Here is a 19,585-nt window from a genome sequence, read left to right as displayed (position 1 = left end):
GGTGGATTATGGAAGCTATGGAGGTGGCCTATGTTTTTGGCAACGAGTGAGTACTGGGAGGATTGAGGGCTCACTTAGCTCAGACACAGAGCAACAACTTGTTATTACTACATTTCCTTTATGAGGCATTACAGACTTAATGAGCTTGCCAGAGAGCGTGCAGCCTTTAGCAGAGCAGTTATTCAGAGAGCCCTATCTTTGCCCCTCCCCATCCCCCCCAGTGTGATTCTGCTTAAGTACATCCACTTGCTCAGGCTGATACGGTAGAGATAAAATAGGTGAGCCACAGATGCCAGGGTAAAATAATGAGTGTTCCCCTCATGCTGGACTCGTAAGCGTGCTGGGTGTAACAAGTTAAATTGAAAGGGAACATGCTGCAGAGAACTCCTTCTTCTTGACTTGAAGAGCAGCCAAATAGTCCTGAAAGCAAATTGCCCTCGAGTTCTCATAGGTAAGGGCTTGCAGAATAGTCTGTTTGTGGGCGGAATTAAGAAATTTAAGGATAACCATGCGGGCCCTTGATCCCCGGGGTCCCAGCCTGTGAGCCCATTCAATGCGAAGTGGGCCATGTGTGGTCGGCAAGTGCAGGGATTGAGACAGCCAGGTTTCCAAAAAAGACTGGAGCTCACCATCTTTCACCGTTTCAGGGAGGCCAACCAAGCATAGGTTCCTATGACGCGAGTGGTTTTCGAGATCTTCAATCTTTTCCTCCAATGCCATGACCTGCGCACGTAGCCGTTGATGGTCGGCCTCCCGCTGCTGCATCTGATCTTCCACTTCGGAAAGGCGGTTTTGATAAGTGAAAAACTTGCCCTGTAAAGCCTCCAGTCTGGTATCCGCTGTTTCCAGATTATCCACGATGGGCTGCAGTTTAGCTGTTAACGATCCCTCTAACAGCACTTTAACCTCATTCACTACTTCTGCCACCCAGGCAGAGCTGACTGACATGGCAAGGGAAGGCTGTCAGTCCGCCATCTTGAGTTTCCCTGTGCAGGCTTGCTCTCGTTCGCGACGTGGCAGTTTGGAAGTCAGGCATGCGATTCTAGTAGGAAATCACCCACAAATGCAAGGGTCAATGCGCTGTCATACAGGGGGCAAGATCGCCAAAAGTGGGGAATTAATCCTTGAAACAGAGAGGATTCGCGGGAGCTCACTCCACCGATGTCTGCTCAGTGGCTCTACATCACTTGACCTCAACTATCCCTTTTATAATAATTCCTAGCATTCTTTTTGCTTTTTTTGGCCACCGCCGCACATTAGGTAGAAGATTTCATCGTACTGTCTACGATGACACCCAGATCATTTTCCACATGGTTAATGGCCTGCTTCTCGTTATACTATGCTTTTGCTTGGTCGCTGCTGGAAGTTCGTTTCACAGCACATAATGTCAGAGTGATGGCAGCTTGACTGGCTTCCTAGGTTCCACTCTCATTGAGGCCATTTATGCAGCAACCACTTGGTCCTCAATCCATTAATAATAATAATAATAACAACTTTATTTTTATATACCGCCATACCACAAACAGTTCAAAGTGGTTTACAGGGGAAGAGACTATATTCAGACAGCGACATTACAGAGAACTTTTGAAATTACATTGGCATGTTATGCTTAGTCAAGTTTATCCGGAAGTGTTTTGAAAGTATGTCAAGGATGAAGTGAGGTCAGAAATTTGTCAAAGAGATAAGTTTTGATTGATTTCCTAAACGTTTGGTAGGAAAGTGCGTTTGAGTTGAAGTTGATTAAACATTTTTAAACATTAGCGCCAGCAGCCTGGTTCCATCCTGATTAAGGTGGATCCGTCCTTTCGGAACGAGCTCCCCCTTTCTCAGAAGGTTGCCCAGTTCCTAACAAATCTAAATCTCGCATCCCTGCATCATCGTCATTCTAGACAGGATAGTTGGCTCGGCCAAACAGTTCTCCAAATTTCTTTCCTACTTATATGCTAGTTGTTTCTCCATCCCTTTCGTAGCAGCTAGAGAGTCCCATCTGTGAGAATATGCTGCCTGCTTGTCCCGGGATAAAGCACAGTTATTTACCTGTAACAGGTGTTATTCAGGGACAGCAGATAGATATTCACTCCTCCCCTAGTTGACTTCTTATCTTATTTACTGAACTGATGGCCCTGTGAGTTGACGCCAGGCAGGAAGGCACTTGCGCATGCGCAGTACGGGTAGTCTCAAGACTTCTAAAGAAGTTAAAGTGACAGTACACTTTAGCACTGTCTGTACTGGGCTCCGTGGATGACGTCTCCCATCTGTGAGTATATCTGCCTGCTGTCCCTGGATAACATCTGCTATAGGGAAGTAACTGTGCTTTTTCAGTATTGCTAATATAAGAACAGTATAAAGGTACCCTGGAATCACTGTTGACCCCAAACATATTGTTTTAGGAAAGTTAATCAGCATCATGATTTGCTATGTTTTTTCATGAATACATTGTGACATAACTGGCCTAGAAGTTAAAGCTGTGCAATTTTGTTTATTCATTTCTTAAAAAGAAAATTTGAAAGCACTGGTTCACAAATAAGCTTTCTGCTGCTTCAAGTTGTTCTGCATTGTGAATAGTTATTTATTTTGAAATCAACTGATAGTGGCGGGGAATGCACAGATAAAGCTGCTATATTAATACCATTTAAGAGATTGTATCTTTTTTCCACAGAAAAAGCATATACCAATTTGCCAAAAAATGACAGCCAAGAAGAGGAAAACTTTTGATTCCAGCAGGCAGAGAGCTGAAGGGACTGATATTAATACAGTTAAACCAGTTAAGCCAAGGGTAGGTAACTTATTTAATAACATGGATTTTATTATGAACTAGTCTTATAGCCCGTTACATTAACGGGTGCTAGAATATATGTGTGTGTGTCTGTCTTGAATTCTTTCTCTCTCTCTGTCTCTCCTTTGCGCTTTGTCTTTCTTTTTCCTTGGCTGTCCATCACCACCCCTTGCCTGATCCCCCTGTCCATTCTCCCTTCCTTTTACCTACCCTGTCCTGAAGTAGGCCTCCCTTCCTTTTTCCCCCTGCTCTGGAGCACTGGGACACTGAATGGTACATCGAGTAGAAATCCTATGTGATGGATGCATTGTAAATACTTGAAACTTGATTTCTCATTCCCTGCAGCCCTCCCCTGTCTGTCCAGTCTAGTCTCTCTATTTTCTTCCCTTCACCTATTCCCTTCCTTCTACCTTGCAGATCCGGCATCTCTCTCTACCTCCTTCTTCCTCTCCCTAGCCCACAGTCGTCAGTTTGGGACTTTTCCTCTGAAATATCCTGCCCACATGACAACGGAAAGTTGTGACAAAGTGAAGGTCCCCATGGCAAGCTAGAAGCAGCCTGATTTAATTGCCGCTGATGAATATAGCTAGTTTGGAAGGCTGTGTGGGGTGGGGTGAAGGGAGGGCGGGCAGAGTGAAGAAGCAAGACTTGCCCAAGTTGAGCTGCGGCCCCCTCCGCTGCCTCTCACCTAGCCTGCATGACCAGATTCGGCGTGCGCAGCTGCAAAGCGTGCACACAACAGCGGTATCGGCGGCGGCAGTAGCAGGAAACTGATGACCTCAAACTAGCACAGGGAGGAAGGAAGGAGTAGGAGGAAAGAGTCTGGGCAGCTTTTCCGATTGGAGAGAGCTCTTCTTTGCCGGCTCCGGAACGAAGGCGAGTCGCGAGTGTGGGGCCGTTACTGCAGCGGCGCGAGGTGGAGAGCTGGGAGGCTGTGGTGACGCACTCTCGCTTAGCGCTGGAGAAACGGAGATCGGCGGCTGGCTGCGGTCCCGGCTTCTGGAGGCGATCGGCGGCTGGTGACGTATAAGCACGCATGCGCATTCCTGCGACCACAGACCTACTGATCACAGAAGCACGCAAATAGGAGTGCGCATGCGCAGCTAGCCTTTTATTATGTAGGATGTGTCTAAATTCATGTAATAGTGCTGATGGCGATAATTGTATTAAGCAGGATATAAGGGGGAGCTCCACCCATAATCCCATATGTATGAGACACCCCTTGACTGGGAACCTGAAAGACACTAATATGTATGTAAAAATAAAAGAACTAAAGGATAAAAATGCTTCAGATATTTGGACATGTTTTTCTGTTACCAGTGAAGCAAAGTTGTTGGTCTAATGTCTGGAAAAACAAGATGTTGAAGTGTATGATAGTAGTAACATAACAGTTGACTGTAGCTAAAAGTGATAAAAATAACTTATGAATAACAGAATACATGCTAGGGGTCAGATTGACCTGATAATATCTGTTATAAGAACTAACTTATTTTGCACTGCTCCCTTAACATTGCTTGGGAAGCAAAACTTAACTGTTTACCTTGAGATCCTCAGTATTGTACATACGTCTGCTGGGATGTCTCGTGATTCAATAGCATGTGATATCCAAGTCATTATTGCTAAGGAAAATTATTAAGTATATTTATTTAGCATTTTATAGACCACTTATAGCCTAATTGGTTTACATTCAGGTACTCAAGTATTTTTCCCTATCTGCCCCGGTGGGCTCACAATCTAATATACCTGGGGCAATGGAGTGTTACGTGACACTAATGAAATATGATTATCCAGAAACCATGTGACTTGAATAGAACCAATAGAACACTGCTGGAGTGTGCAAGTTATCATTGGATCCTAGTGAAGCAATTGTAATTGAATTTGAAGATGTACCAACTATGTATGGCTAATAATGAATTAACTGATGATGTCATAATCCCAATAATATGGCCAATCACTTGTAATTGGGGGAGATTCTTGGTTGTTTTTCCTACCGGTTAGTAGGATGCTAAGAAATTCCCAAGGCCTTGAATGTTTAAGCTACACTTTTGTATTTGGTAGATTTTTCTCCTTGACCTCCTCTAGAGCAGTGTTTTTCAACCTTTTTTGGGCAAAGGCACACTTGTTTCATGAAAAAAATCACGAGGCACACCACCATTAGAAAATGTTAAAAAATTTAACTCTGTGCCTATATTGACTATATATAAAGTAATTCTCTTGAATAGGAATCAAATAAACACAAAGAAAGTATTTTATAATTACTTTATTATGAAATATTAAGTAAACAGAATAGTGAAAAATTATAAAATACTTTATTCAGTGCGAAACCTGGGCCTGTTTGGCTGAACACAAAGCTGATATTCTGGCTGGAATCGAAGAAAGACACGCACGTAGCTCTTCGTCAACAGCTCTCAGTCTCTCTCTGTATTTGGTTTTTATAGCATACAAAAATAGACAAATATACCCTCCATCCTTTTTATTAAACCACAATAGCAGTTTTTAGCGCAGGGAGCTGCGCTGAATGCCCAGCGCTGCTCTTGACGCTCATAGGCTCCCTGCGCTAAAAACCACTATTGCGGTTTAGTAAAAGGTGACCATATTGTAAAATATAGACAGCAGATATAAATTCAGAACTGTGCATAGTAAGTGAAGGGAAGTTTTCATCTCTGGGAATTTACCCAATTAACTATTAAGTTATTTAGGCAAATTCCTTTGAAAACTGTGGTAATACTGCCTCCACTTTGCTAAATTTAAAATAAAATCATTTTTCCTACCTTGTCTGGTGATTTCTGGTTGCACTTTCTTCTTCTGACTGTGCATCCAATCTTTCTTCCCTTCTATCAGCCTGTATGCTTTCTCTCCTCCACACCTCATTCCCTCCCCCAACTTTTTCTTCCTCTCTCCCTGACCTTTCTTTCTTTTTTTCTGTTTCTCTTCTTTCCTTCTGTTTCCCTGCCTGCCCCCTTTCTTTCTTTCTCCCTGCCGTTCCCCAAGCCACTGCCACTGCCGCTGCCATCGGGGAACAGGACCCACCAATGGATAACAGGCCCCAAAGCCGACGCTGACGCATGCTCTCCCTGACGTCAATTCTGCAATCGGAGAGGAAGTTCCGCCCAGCCAGGCAGCGATTGACTGGCCTGAACTTCCTCTCCGACTGCAGAATTGACGTCGGGGAGAAGAAGACTTATCGGCTCAATAGATTAGATCGCCAAGACAAAGTGAGTCCTGGGTGATCGACTCACTTTGCCTTGGCGAGCTACTGGCGCCCCTGCCTCGGGCCCCCTGTCAGCTCCGGGCCCCTGAATGCAGGACTGGTAGTCCTGCCCTGATGGCGGTCCTGCGGCACACCAGGCAACATCTCGCGGCACACTAGTGTGCCGCGGAACAGCGGTTGAAAAACACTGCTCTAGAGAAAGTGGAAGAGCTGAGGGTCTATGTAGCCTCTTCATGTAGTTATTTATACCAAACAGTGCTATCTAAAATTTTTACTGTAGAACACATGCTGAATATGAGAAGTGAAACACAGTTTGATGATATCTTGCAAACTAGTAATAATAATTTATTTTTGTATACCGCCATACCTGAAAGTTCTAGGTGGTTTACAACAACCGACTGCAAATACATACAATGCAATATAAATAGTACAAATGCAAACATCAGATTTGAATTTCTGAAGGACTTAAATGCTGAAAGTTGACTATGTTGAGAAATAAGAGCAATTTAAAAGGAAAAGAATTAAGAACAACAATTTACATAGTAACAAAGTAACATAGTAGATGATGGCAGATAAAGACCCGAATGGTCCATCCAGTCTGCCCAACCTGATTCAATTTAAATTTTTTTCTTCTTAGCTATTTCTGGGCAAGAATCCAAAGCTTTACCCTGTACTGTGCTTGGGTTCCAACTGCCGAAATCTCTGTTAAGACTTACTCTAGCCCATCTACACCCTCCCAGCCATTGAAGCCCTCCCCAGCTCATCCTCCACCAAACGGCCATAAACAGACACAGACCGTGCAAGTCTGCCCAGTACTGGCCTTAGTTCAATATTTAATATTATTTTCTGATTCTAAATCCTCTGTGTTCATCCCACGCTTCTTTGAACTCAGTCACAGTTTTACTCTCCACCACCTCTCTCGGGAGCGCATTCCAGGCATCCACTACCCTCTCCTTAAAGTAGAATTTCCTAACATTGCCCCTGAATCTACCACCCCTCAACCTCAAATTATGTCCTCTGGTTTTACCATTTTCCTTTCTCTGGAAAAGATTTTGTTCTATGTTAATACCCTTCAAGTGTTTGAACGTCTGAATCATATCTCCCCTGTCTCTCCTTTCCTCTAGGGCAGGGGTGCCCACACTTTTTTGACTCGCGAGCTACTTTTAAAATGACCAAGTCAAAATGATCTACCAACAATAAAATTAAAAAAAAACACAACGCACACTGTACGCATAGAATTGTTAATTATCATTCATATTCCGGGGTTTTTTCAAAGAGGTCAAAGCAGATGAGTATGCACTGTCACCTCAGTAACAACCATACAAAAATAGACATATACCCACCCCCCTCCCTTTTTACTAAACCACAATAGCAGTTTTTAGCGCAGGGAGCTGCACTGAATGCCCAGCGCTGCTCTCGACGCTCATAGGCTCCCTGCACTAAAAACCACTTTTGCAGTTTAGTAAAAGGGGACCATATTGTAAAATATAGACAGCAGATATAAATTCAGACACATTTTGATCACTAAATTTAAAATAAAATCATTTTTCCTACCTTGTCTGGTGATTTCATGAGTCTCTGGTTGCACTTTCTTCTTCTGACTGTGCATCCAATCTTTCTTTCAGCCTGTATGCTTCTTCTCCTCCACACCTCATTCCCTCCCCCAACTTTTTCTTCCTCTCTCCCTGACCTTTTTTTCTTTCTCTCTTCATGCCCCCTTTCTTTTTTTCTGTTTCTCTTCTTTCCTTCTGTCTCCCTGCCTGCCCCCTTTCTTTCTTTCTCCCTGCTCTTCCCCAAGCCACTACCACTGCAGCTGCCATCGGGGAACAGGACCCAAACCGCCACCAATGGATAACAGGCCCCAAAGCCGACGCTGACACCGCCCCATGCTCTTCCTGCTTCGGGCCGACCAGCATTCCTCTCCCCGACGTCAATTCTGCCGTCAGAGAGGAAGTTCCACCCAGCCAGGCAGCGATTGGCTGGCCCAAACTTCCTCTCCGACGGCAGAATTGACGTCGGGGAGAGGAAGACTGATCGGCCCGATAGATTGCCAAGGCAAAGTGAGTCCTGGGTGATCGACTCACTTTGCCTTGGCGAGCTACCGGTCGATCGCGATCGACCTATTGGGCACCCCTGCTCTAGGGTATACATATTCAGGGCTTCCAGTCTCTCCTCATACGTCTTCTGGCGCAAGCCTCCTATCATTTTCATTGCCCTCCTCTGGACCGCCTCAAGTCTTCTTACGTCCTTCGCCATATAAGGTCTCCAAAACTGAACACAATACTCCAAGTGGGGCCTTACCAATGACCTGTACAGGGGCATCAACACCTTCTTCCGTCTAGTGACTATGCCTCTCTTTATACAGCCCAGCATCCTTCTGGCAGCAGTCACTGCCTTGTCACACTGTTTTTTCGCCTTTAGATCTTCGGACACTATCACCCCAAGGTCCCTCTCCCCGTCCGTGCATATCAGCTTCTCTCCTCCCAGCATATACGGTTCCTTCCTATTATTAATCCCCAAATGCATTACTCTGCATTTCTTTGCATTAAATTTTAGTTGCCAAGCATTAGACCATTCCTCTAACTTTTGCAGATCCTTTTTCATATTTTCCACTCCCTCTTCGGTGTCTAATCTGTTACAAATCTTGGTATCATCTGCAAAAAGGCACACTTTTCCTTCTAACCCTTCAGCAATGACACGCACAAACATATTGAACAGGATTGGCCACAGCACCGAACCCTGAGGGACTCCACTACTCACCTTTCCTTCCTTCGAGCGACTTTCATTAACCACCACCCTCTGGCGTCTGTCCGACAGCCAGTTTCTGACCCAGTTCACCACTTTGGGTCCTAACTTCAGCCCTTAAAGTTTGTTCAACAACCTCCTATGAGGAACTGTATCAAAGGCTTTGCTGAAATCCAAGTAAATTACATCTAGCATATGTCCTCGATCCAGCTCTCTGGTCACTCAATCAAAAAATTCAATCAATCAGGTTTGTTTGGCACGATTTACCTTTTGTAAAGCCATGTTGCCTCGGATCCTGTAACCCATTAGATTCAAGGAAGTACACTATCCTTTCTTTCAGCAACACTTCCATTATTTTTCCAACAACTGAAGTGAGGGTCACCGGCCTGTAGTTTCCTGCTTCATCCCTGTGACCACTTTTATGAATAGGGACCACATCCGCTCTCCTCCAATCCCCAGGAACCACTCCCGTCTCCAGAGATTTGTTGAATAAGTCTTTACTAGGACTCGCCAGAACCTCTCTGAGCTCCCTTAGTATCCTGGGATGGATCCCGTCAGGTCCCATCGCTTTGTCCACCTTCAGTTTTTCAAGTTGCTCATAAACACCCTCCTCTGTGAACGGCGCTGAATCTACTCCATTTTCTCGTGTAATTTTGCCAGACAATCTCGGTCCTTCTCCAGGATTTTCTTCTGTGAACACAGAACAGAAGTATTTGTTTAGCACATTTGCTTTCTCCTCATCACTTTCCACATATTGGTTCCCAGCATCTTTTAGCCTAGCAATTCCATTTTTCATCTTCCTCCTATCACTAATATATCTGAAAAAATTTTTGTCTCCCTTTTTTACATTTTTAGCCATTTGTTCTTCCGCCTGTGCTTTCGCCAGACGTATCTTTCTCTTGGTTTCTTTCAGTTTCACCCTGTAGTCCTTTTTGCTCTCCTCTTCTTGGTTTTTTTTATATTTCACGAATGCCAACTCTTTCGCCTTTATTTTCTCAGCCACTAGGTTGGAGAACCATATTGGCTTCCTTTTTCTCTTGTTTTTATTGATTTTCTTCACATAAAGGTCCGTAGCCATTTTTATTGCTCCTTTCAGCTTAGACCACTGTCTTTCCACTTCTCTTATGTCCTCCCATCCTAACAGCTCTTTCTTCAGGTACTCTCCCATTGCATTAAAGTCCGTACATTTGAAATCTAGGACTTTAAGTATCGTGCGGCCGCTCTCCACTTTAACCGTTATATCAAACCAAACCGTTTGATGATCACTACTTCCCAGGTGAGCACCCACTCGAATATTAGAGATACTCTCTCCATTTGTGAGGACCAGATCCAATATCACTTTTTCCCTTGTGGGTTCCGTCACCATTTGTCTGAGCAGAGCCTCTTGAAAGGCATCCACAATCTCCCTACTTCTTTCCGATTCCGCAGACGGAACATTCCAGTCCGCATCCGGCAGGTTGAAATCTCCCAACAGCAGAACCTCCTCTTTCCTTCCAAACTTTGGGATATCCACAATCATATCCTTATCAATTTGCTGCGATTGAGTCGGAGGTCTGTAGACTACACCCATATAGATAGAAGTTCCATCTTCTCTTTTCAGAGAGATCCATATCGCTTCTTCCTCTAACCAGGTCCCTTCCATTTCAGTCGCTTGGAAATTGATCTTTACATAGAGAGCTACTCCTCCACCTTTTTGACCATCTCTGTCCTTCCTAAAATGATTATATCCCGGTATGTTTGTATCCCATCCATGTGATTCACTGAACCATGTCTCTGTGATAGCGACAATATCTAGATCTGCCTCTAATATCAGGGCTTGCAGATCATGAACTTTGTTGCTTAGACTGGGAGCATTTGTGGTCATCGCTTTCCAGCTATTTTTCAGCGATAATCTCCTTTTTCGTATGGATTTTTGTTTCGTTTCACTTTCCGTTGCAATACTAAGAAATGAGTTGCTGATATTGTTTATCCCAGAACAAGCACGCATGATATTCTCACATGTGGGTGACGTCATCTACGGAGCCCCAGCGCGGACAGCTTTTCAAGCAAACTTGATTGAAGTTTCAAGTTTGCTACACTGCACCACGCATGTGCATGCCTTCTTGCCCACTAGAGGGCGCATCCCCACCTCGTGGTCCTCAGTTCAGTTTTTTCCGCGGAGCCAGAAGCCCTGTGGAAATTGTGCTCTTTGAATTTAGCCTTCTGACACCGCGGCTGTGTGTTATTTCACGGTCGCTGTGCTTAATTTGCTTTTCTTTCTTTCTTTTCTTTCAGTTTTCGTAAAAAAAAAAAAAATTTTGGTTTGGCTCCGGGGGCTCCCGGTAGCCGCGGCCGCGGGACCTCGTTCGTTCCCGGCCGGGTTTTGTGTCCATGTCCCGTCCCTTGACGGGCTTTAAAAAGTGCACCCGGTGCGATTGGTTGCTCTCAATTACCGATCCTCACCGGTGGTGCTTGGTGTGTTTGGGTCCTGAGCATCCTACCGAGTCCTGTGATAGGTGCTCAACTTTTCAGTCTAGAGCTCTCCGACGCCGTGCCCGGATGGCAGAGCTCTTCTCAGCGGACCCCGCGGCGGGGTCTTTACTACTATCACATCTTTTCTTTTGCCGGGGGTGGTCTCTATAATTGTCCTTCATATATACACCACCCTCACCTTCTAGTTTAAATGCCTAGAAAAATATTGTCTAAATTTCTCTGCAAGGTTTCTTTTTCCTGCTGTAGTAATATGTAGCCCATAAGTGCAATATAGCTTCTTGTCCTAGCTTGTTAAATAGATAGGTTTTTATCTGTTTTCTAAAGTCTAGATAGGAGGAAGCGTCTAAAGCAATCTTTGCAAGCCATGTATTCTTTTTGGCCGACTGGAAAGAAAAGGTTCTCTCTAGGAACCTTTTATAGTGATAGAGTTTTATTGAAGGATATGTGAACAAGTGTGCTCTTCGGGAGCTCTTGTTGAAGTGACTCAGAATAAAATGAGGAGTGAGGTAACCTGGAAGCATACTAAACACTGCTTTGTAGCAGATACAAGAAAACTTAGTAGGTTTACTGAGGTATACATTTTTGATAAGAAGCTATTTTCTAGAATGGTATTATGTTTTTGATTATTTTTGTTGTAGTGTGTGTGTGGGGAGGTGGTTAAGTTGTAATTTGCCCTAAGCATGTTTGAGAAAATTGGTTATGAAATTATGTATATATACATGGATATATTGAGGGGCATAATCTAAAAAGCGTCTAAGTCCCCTTTTGGCCTAAGTCCTTAAACGTTCAACCCAGAAGCAGGGAAAGTGTCCATAACCAAAACAAACGTCCTTGTTTTGATTATGGCCTTCCTCTGCCTAAATGCCCAATCACCACTACCTCTAAAAGTACACCCACACCACGTCTACACTTTTCAGCCATAATGAAACAAAAAAATGCCTAAGCCACAAACGTCCAACAGAAGGGCTTTTAGGCGAAGGAGGAGCCAGTCCTTCGCCTAAAAGCTGGATTCTGTAACCGGTGTCTGTCAAAAACAACACCGGTTACAGAATTTCCCCCCCCCAACCATCCAGGCAGGAGGGTGCCCAAGCCCCCCCTCCCGACAACATCGGGGCAAGAGGGAGCTCAAGCCCTCTTGCCCCGGCCAACCGTGGCACCCCCGACGATATCGGGGCAAGAGGGAGGCCAAGCCCTCTTGCCCCGCCGATTAACATCGGCCAGGAGAGAGCCCAAGCTCTCCTAGCCCCAGCGACCCCCCCCCCCTCGACTGGCTTGGGCCAGGACGGAGCCCAAGCCCTCCTGGCCCTGGCGATCCCTCCGCCGCTACTCGATTGGGCCAGGAGGGAGCCCAAACCCTCCTGGCCCAGGTGACCCCCTACCCCCACCCCCCACTACAATACGAGCAAGAGGGATTCCAGGCCCTCCTGCCCTCGACGGAACCCCCCTCCCCCCAAAGTCCGCCCCCCCAGAACCCCCGATCGCCCCCCCCAGCCGACCCACGACCCCCCGGCCGACTCCACAACCCCCCCACCCCACCCCCCTTCTCTGTACCTCTTTAACGTTGGCCGGACAGACGGGTGCCAAACCCGTCCATCCGGCAGCCCACAGCAGATGGGGCCGGTTTGGCCCAGCCCTCCCAAAGCCCCACCCACAGGAGGGGCCTAAGGCTTCCGGGCCTATTCTGATTGGCCTAGGCGCCTTAGGCCCCACCTGTAGGCGGGGCTTTGGGAGGGCTGGGCCAATCCAGCCCCATTCTGCTGTGGGCTACCGGACGGACGGGTTTGGCACCCGTCTGTCCGGCCAACGTTAAAGAGGTACGGGGAAAGGGGGTCATGGGGTCGGCCTGGGGGTTGCGAGTCGGCTGGGGGGCCGATCGGGGGTTCTTGGGGGGGGCGGATATTAGGGGGAGGGGGGTTCCGTCGAGGACAGGAGGGCCTGGGATCCCTCCTGCCCGTATTATAGTGGGGGGTGGGGTAGGGGGTCACCGGGGCCAGGAGGGTTTGGGCTCCCTCCTGGCCCAATCGAGTAGCGGCGGGGAGGTCGCCAGGACCAGGAGGGTTTGGGCTCCCTCCTGTCCCAATCGAGTAGCGGTGGGGGGGTCGCCAGGGCCAGGAGGGTTTGGGCTCCCTCCTGGCCCGATCGAGTCGGAGGGGTGGTCACCGGGGCCAGGAGGGCTTCGGCTCCCTCCTGGCCTGCTCCTTCTCGGCGGGGAGGTGGGGGTGGGGGGGCTTGGGCTCCCTCTTGCCCCGATATCGGCGGGAAGTCGGCGGGGCAAGAGGGCTTGGGCTCCCTCTTGCCCCGATGTTGTATGTGTGTGTGTGGGGGTGATGCATCGCAAAAGGAGAGATGCCTCATCTCCCCTACCGCGATGCCATAACTCCTCTACCGGAACTGCCGCAACCTGCGGCAGGAGAGATAGGGCATGTCTCCTGCCGCGGGTCGTTGCAGTTCGGGTAGAGGAGTGATGGCATCGCGGTAGGGGAGATGAGGCATCTCTCCTGCCACGATGGTTGCGGTAAGTCGGTTGCCAGGCCGCTGAACTGATTGCGCCAGCGGCCATCAGCTCAACGGCCCCTTTTTCGGCACTTAGACCTGGTTTGTCTACGTCTAAGTCAAAAAGGTCTAAGTGCCGACTAGGCAACCTGTAACTGTTTTGGTTATACCTGTTGTATGCCTAGGTGTAGGTCGGCCCACCTCCCGCCCACTGCCCGCCCTTTCCCCTCCTCTAAACACACCTCTTTTCTCTCTGTGCGTTTAGTGGCAGGGTAAAGGCCTAAGTTGGTTTTAGATACATCTAAAAACCAGCTTTGGTTATGGGTACTTGGACAATCAGGCTTTTTGATCGTCCAAGTAGCCATTTAGGACACTTTTTAGACATTTTATTTTTTGATTATTACCCCCATTGTATTTATTCCTGTCTGCTGAATTAATGTATTCGTGTTGTGCCATGGGTTCTATTGCTTTTTATATTTTATGAATTTTTGATTTCTTATACTACTTTAGTGAACCTTATAGCTATTGAGAATGTGGCTTGTAAGCTTTCTCAAATAAAAAGTATTAAAGGAATACACTAGGTAGGCGGTAGGCAGTCGATTGATTTGTAACGGTTAAACAGAAATGCTGTAAGAAGAGACAGTAGAACTTTACATCCACCAAAAAAAGGAAAATCCCCTCCAATGATTGAATATGCATAAAAAGCAGCAGAACCCTGCTCCAACAGTTAAGATAATTGTGTGTGCAAGTTAAGAGGACCTTTCATTTCATGACAAAATAGTTTTGTATTGCCGTCACCACCCTTCTGCACAAATGGATATTCTTGTACAATAAAGAGACTATAAGGCAACTCTCTTCTGCTAATAGGGGAAGTCCGATTGACTGATATAAATTATTATGTACTTAAGAGTGGTGAAAAAGACCTCAAAGCAGTGCAGGGAAAATATAAAACAGCCCACTGTCATCACAGGCCAGAAAAAAACTCTATAGCAATCAATAGCACAGTCACACCGGCTTCCTCCCTAGCAGGTAACAGATGTTAGCTGTAAATATTCATATCAATGGGAGATAATGTAGCATAGTACAAAATCTATTTTTACCATAGCCAGTTCAAGCAATTCAGCAAAAAAAATGTTCCAAAATCACTTATCTGTAAAATCATCCACCCTATTAATCCAAAGATTTTTAATCCCAATGGGAGACCACATTTCGCCAGAGTGTCGTCAAGGGAATGGCGTTCCACAGCACATCCAGCAAGCTATTGAATTGAAAGGGCCTGACTGTTTATATTAACAGGGTTAACAATGTATTCAACATGATGATCTCACACCATCTACAACATGATGATCTCATCTTGTAACCACACTGTAGCCCCAGGCCGGGGCTCAACAGCGCTCTCAGTGGTTACCAACAAAAGTACACTAACGTTGACCCGGACTGGAGTCACCCCTCAGGTTCCTCACAAATCTTAATCAATAACTCAAACACAGTGGATAGAATGACAAAAGTGAAAACTTTACTTGTTCAAAATAGAAGTCAAAAATGGCATACAGTTCCAAGTAATCAACCAATGTCCCAACTGGAAACAAAATAAAGCCTGAGGAAAACTCCGGTAGCCTTCAGGATTTGTATTCCTCAAGAAACAGTTCTCTCTGTGTCCTGCACTCTCACAGAGCAGCTTTATATTACAACTTTCTTTGCTCCCAAGTCTGCTGCTCAGCAGCACTCAGGTAAGTTCATAGCTTTCAACAGTTCCTAGAGATAATCTTGTTCACTCCGATTCTCCAGGCAAACATATACAAAAATAAAGCCTCCAGCCTGAAAACTGTAGCAGGGCTGGGTAGAGAGGAGTCCATTAAGTTTGCCATCAAAAGTACACAAAACCGCTTTCAAACTTCCCTCCCAGGTGTTAGCAAACTTCTCCCCACTCATTCTTAGCTTCAAACAATTGTCCAGAACAGAAAAGACTTTGTCAGTGACTAGGAGCAGGAAAAGGAACCTAGCCACAAAAATAAGAGAAAAAAAACCTCACAATGATTCAGCACAGGCTGAGCGAACTGTTATTCCCACATCCATGGGTTCCACGGCTCCACATACTTCTTCTGGAGGAAGCTCCATTTGTACCTCCATGGCAGCCACCTCTTCAGCTATTGGCAATTCTGAGGACATTCCTGCTTCCTCAACCTCCATAGGGTCACAGCCATTACCACTGCTTAAGCCAGGCAGGTTTTCAGTGGGGAGCACCCTAAGTTACTTCCCTAACCTGCCTGCCTGCTTGTTCCAGACTGCTGGCTTTTCTAAGGCAGGGACACGCTCTGCCCTGCCTGAGCCAGCAGGGATCTGCTCCCCCAGTGGTGATCTAGATACTGTTTTCCCTGTGAGTTCCTGAGCTGTGTAACAAGTATTCTTAGCCCCTGACTCTGACTGGTTAGTAGGCTCAGGGAAATCCGCATAGTGACTGGACTGGGTCCTGGGCATACCCTTTCCGGGTTTCCTATCCTTCCTGCTGGCTTTCTCTGGGACCTTAGCAGGCACAGTGCCTGGCTGGTCACAATCTTCAATCAATCATGATTTACAAGAATGCCTTCCATTCTATTGAATGATTCAGACCTGCAGGATTGACCAGTCATAAGTTAAATATCCACCGCTGCTCAAGCTGTCTTAGACAGTGGCAGACATTATACCGGTGCTTACTTGTCTGAAGTTGCTCAAGAACCAGACAACGAAACAGAGAAAAATCATGATGTTCAACAATGTTGTTAGTACTTGCACAATGTCTATGTTCTATTAACTGTATCTTAAGTTGATGGGATGTTTGTCCCACATACAAAAGGTTGCTGGGACGCATCAACAGATATATCACATTTTGAGAAGTACATGATGTATTTGAATGTAGAATATACATCTCTTTTGTCACAGAATGTATAAACAGAGGTTTCCGGCATCAACTCACATACCAAACAGTTACTGCATTGTCTATGATCTCCAGTAGACACTCTCCTCTTTACTTCATGATTTCACACTTCAGCTGGAAATCATTCAAGTTGCTATTTCTAGAATAGGAAAACAGCACCTTGATATTGTCAAAGGCGTGATAGGTAGACAAAATTTGTAAGTTCTGTTTTCATAACTGTCACAAAATCTGATGTATGAGTATTATATTTTAAAACACGTTATCGTATCTGCTTGCATTTCTCATGCATGAAGCTCCATTAATCCAATCTGTGATTGCATTGAGTTGTAATAGCAGCCTTTTTAACAATAGCATGAGGATAACCCCACATCTGCAATTTAGACATTAATTCTCCAGCTTGGTTATCATATTTCATATTGGAGGAGCACGATCTTCTGTATCTCAAAAAATGGATACGCCTCTGAGAATGTAATGGATGCATGCTTATAAAATGCAAAAGAGTATTATCCCAGGACAAGCAGGCAGCATATTCTCTCATGTGGATGATGTCGACCACGGAACCCCGGTATGGACAGCTGCTAAAGTGTTTGTGCACTTTAAGAATTTTAGAAAGTTTGCGACTGATTGCACCATGCATGCACGAGTGCCTTCCTGCCTGACGTAGGCACGCTGCTCCTCAGTTCTCAGTTTTCTGCAGAGCTACGAAGCCATGTATGAAACAATCTCCGTTTTTGTTTTGCCTTCCCACTCGTGCGTTTTCAACTTTTATTCTTCTTTACTTCTGTTTCTTTTATTGTGGGTTTTTTTTCTTCATTTTATTAACTTTCTTTTATTTTTTCTTCGATCTCTTTTCTCATTTTCGCCTCAGTTTTCGGCTTTCAATTTTGCTAAGGCGATTTTCCCTCACATGTTCCACCCATTGACCGGCATTAAAAAGTGCAGCAGGTGCCAGCGCACTATTTCTTTAACAGATCCTCATAAGTGGTGCATTCAGTGTCTTGGCCCAGACCACCGCGTTGTCTTGCACGTGTTGTTCGATGCTTCAGATGCGTTCTATTAAAAGCCGCCTTTTACAACAAAGATTACTTTTTCGTACCATGGAGGGATCACAGGTACCATCAGCACCATCCAAGCCATCGACGTTGAAGGCATCACCATTGTCTGAGGTACATTCTTCCATATCGGTGTTGCAAGCTATAATTCCATCAGGTAAGTCAGCTAAGAAGTCACCAGCTTCCCAGACGATGTCTCAGGCCACTAAAGTATCGAGTCTAATTGTACTGGCCAAACGGAGACCATTGATGCGGCTCGCTTCAACTTCGAGTGGTGAATCTTCATCCATGTCATCCTCTCCAGAGCGAGCTACGGCACCGTTGATACTGGTGTCCAAGCCACAGGTGTCGGTGCATGCTTTTAAGGAGAAGCTCGATGCTCTTTTTCAATTGGAGTTTAGGGATATGTGCCAAATTGTTACCACTAGAAATAAATACTCAAGGATTAGGGCCCGAATATATCCCTTATTCACTCAAAAACAAGCCCCACACGGACAAACGATACACACACCCAGCAACACTACAAGGCCTTACAACCAACAACATTCACACTCCCCAAAGAGAAAGGGAAAAAGGAAAAAGAAAAGAAGTGGAGAGAAAAGGCCTCAGTTCAGCTTCATCTAGCCAAAAAAACTCCATTTCTACAAAAGCTGTTTATGTGTAAATGCTGAAAAATAGTCCAAGAAAACAAGGCAACTAAAGTAGCCTGCCAGGTGGTATCAAACAGCACGCCTAATACAGATGAAAGTCAGTGGGTGAATGTAACAAAAGGCAGTAGAGTCCAGCTCATAACATCCACAGCAAAAGCAAGAAAAATAACTTAGCTGCTAATGGCCTACAAATCCAGGTCAGGCAGTCCTTACACCCAACGGGGAACCCTCTGTTTTGCATCAAATCGCTGCGTCAGGGGTGTTCATATCATTGCTTCACATCCAGATATTCCAGACCCACCATACGCCTCAAACATCGGGTGCTCCGGGCTCCATCTCTTTGGGTGTACGAAGATGTGGTAGGGACAGTAGTATCTACTGCAGGTGTGGACAAGTTCAGCAAGAGACGCTGGGTGTCCTCCCAGTCTCTGGATTTTCTAGGGATTCTCTTTGTCTCCAGAAAGTCGTGCATTTCTTCTCAGGGTGAGTAGACAGAACCTTCATCAACAGATTAGAATTCTCTTGGATTATCCAGTTCTCTTGGCCTGGGTTTATCTGGGTTTATATTCAAGTATTGGTATTGGTAGTGCAGTGTTGAGCTGGGACAGAAGCAATCCCTCCTTGACCTATCCAAGCCGGCTCAGTACCCCTTGCCCCCTCACCAACCTGTTGTAGGCCTCTCCTGGGCCTGCCTTAAGCCATGGTGGTCTAGTGGTGAGCCAGGACAGGAGCAACCTCTCCCATGTTCTGTTCCGGCTAGCTCTGTGCTCCCACCCCCTCCCCGACCAGTTTCAGGCCTCCCCTGTACTGCCTTGAGCACTGGTGGTTCAGCGGTGAACCAGGACAGGAGTGACCTCTCCTGTCCCGTGGGAACTCTCTGCAGCCATTTTCTTTAGCAACTCTGCAAGAGGCAGGAGCATAGGAGAATTTCTTCTCCCCTGGTTCACCACTGGACCACCAGGGCGTGCAAGGTAAGCTTTTGCAAGGTCCGGGAGGCAAGAGGGAGGTGAGGTGATGTGGATCTGGTTGGGACAAGAGAAGGGAGGGGTTGCTCCTGTCCCATCTCACCACTGAACCACCAAAGCTGAAAGCAGGCCTAGGGAAGGCCTGCAATGGGTCAGAGAAGGGGGTGTGGAGTACACAGCTGGATGACTCAAATATAAACTGAGACCCCATTTTTGGGCCATTGTTTGGCCCCCCCAAATCTATTTATATTTGAGTATATACGGTAATTGTTCTATGATAAATTGCTATCATTTTCATATAACAGGG

The 19,585-nt window shown here is 45.9% G+C and overlaps 1 protein-coding gene across 3 annotated transcripts in view; it reads left to right on the top strand.

Moving 5' to 3' along the window:
• Positions 1-19,585, top strand: part of ZC2HC1A (zinc finger C2HC-type containing 1A) — a 174,003-nt gene that overhangs the window by 28,013 nt on the left and 126,405 nt on the right. For all 3 annotated transcript variants that reach the window (XM_033933327.1, XM_033933328.1, XM_033933329.1), the window contains exon 3: positions 2,660-2,776. In XM_033933327.1, the coding sequence (XP_033789218.1) occupies positions 2,660-2,776 (117 nt within the window). The remainder of the gene's footprint in view (positions 1-2,659; positions 2,777-19,585) is intronic.

Source organism: Geotrypetes seraphini, chromosome 2 (assembly GCF_902459505.1).
Source record: "Geotrypetes seraphini chromosome 2, aGeoSer1.1, whole genome shotgun sequence".
NCBI lineage: Eukaryota > Metazoa > Chordata > Amphibia > Gymnophiona > Dermophiidae > Geotrypetes > Geotrypetes seraphini.
Note: the sequence above shows the minus strand (reverse complement) of the source record. Positions and strands in the feature narration are given on the sequence as shown.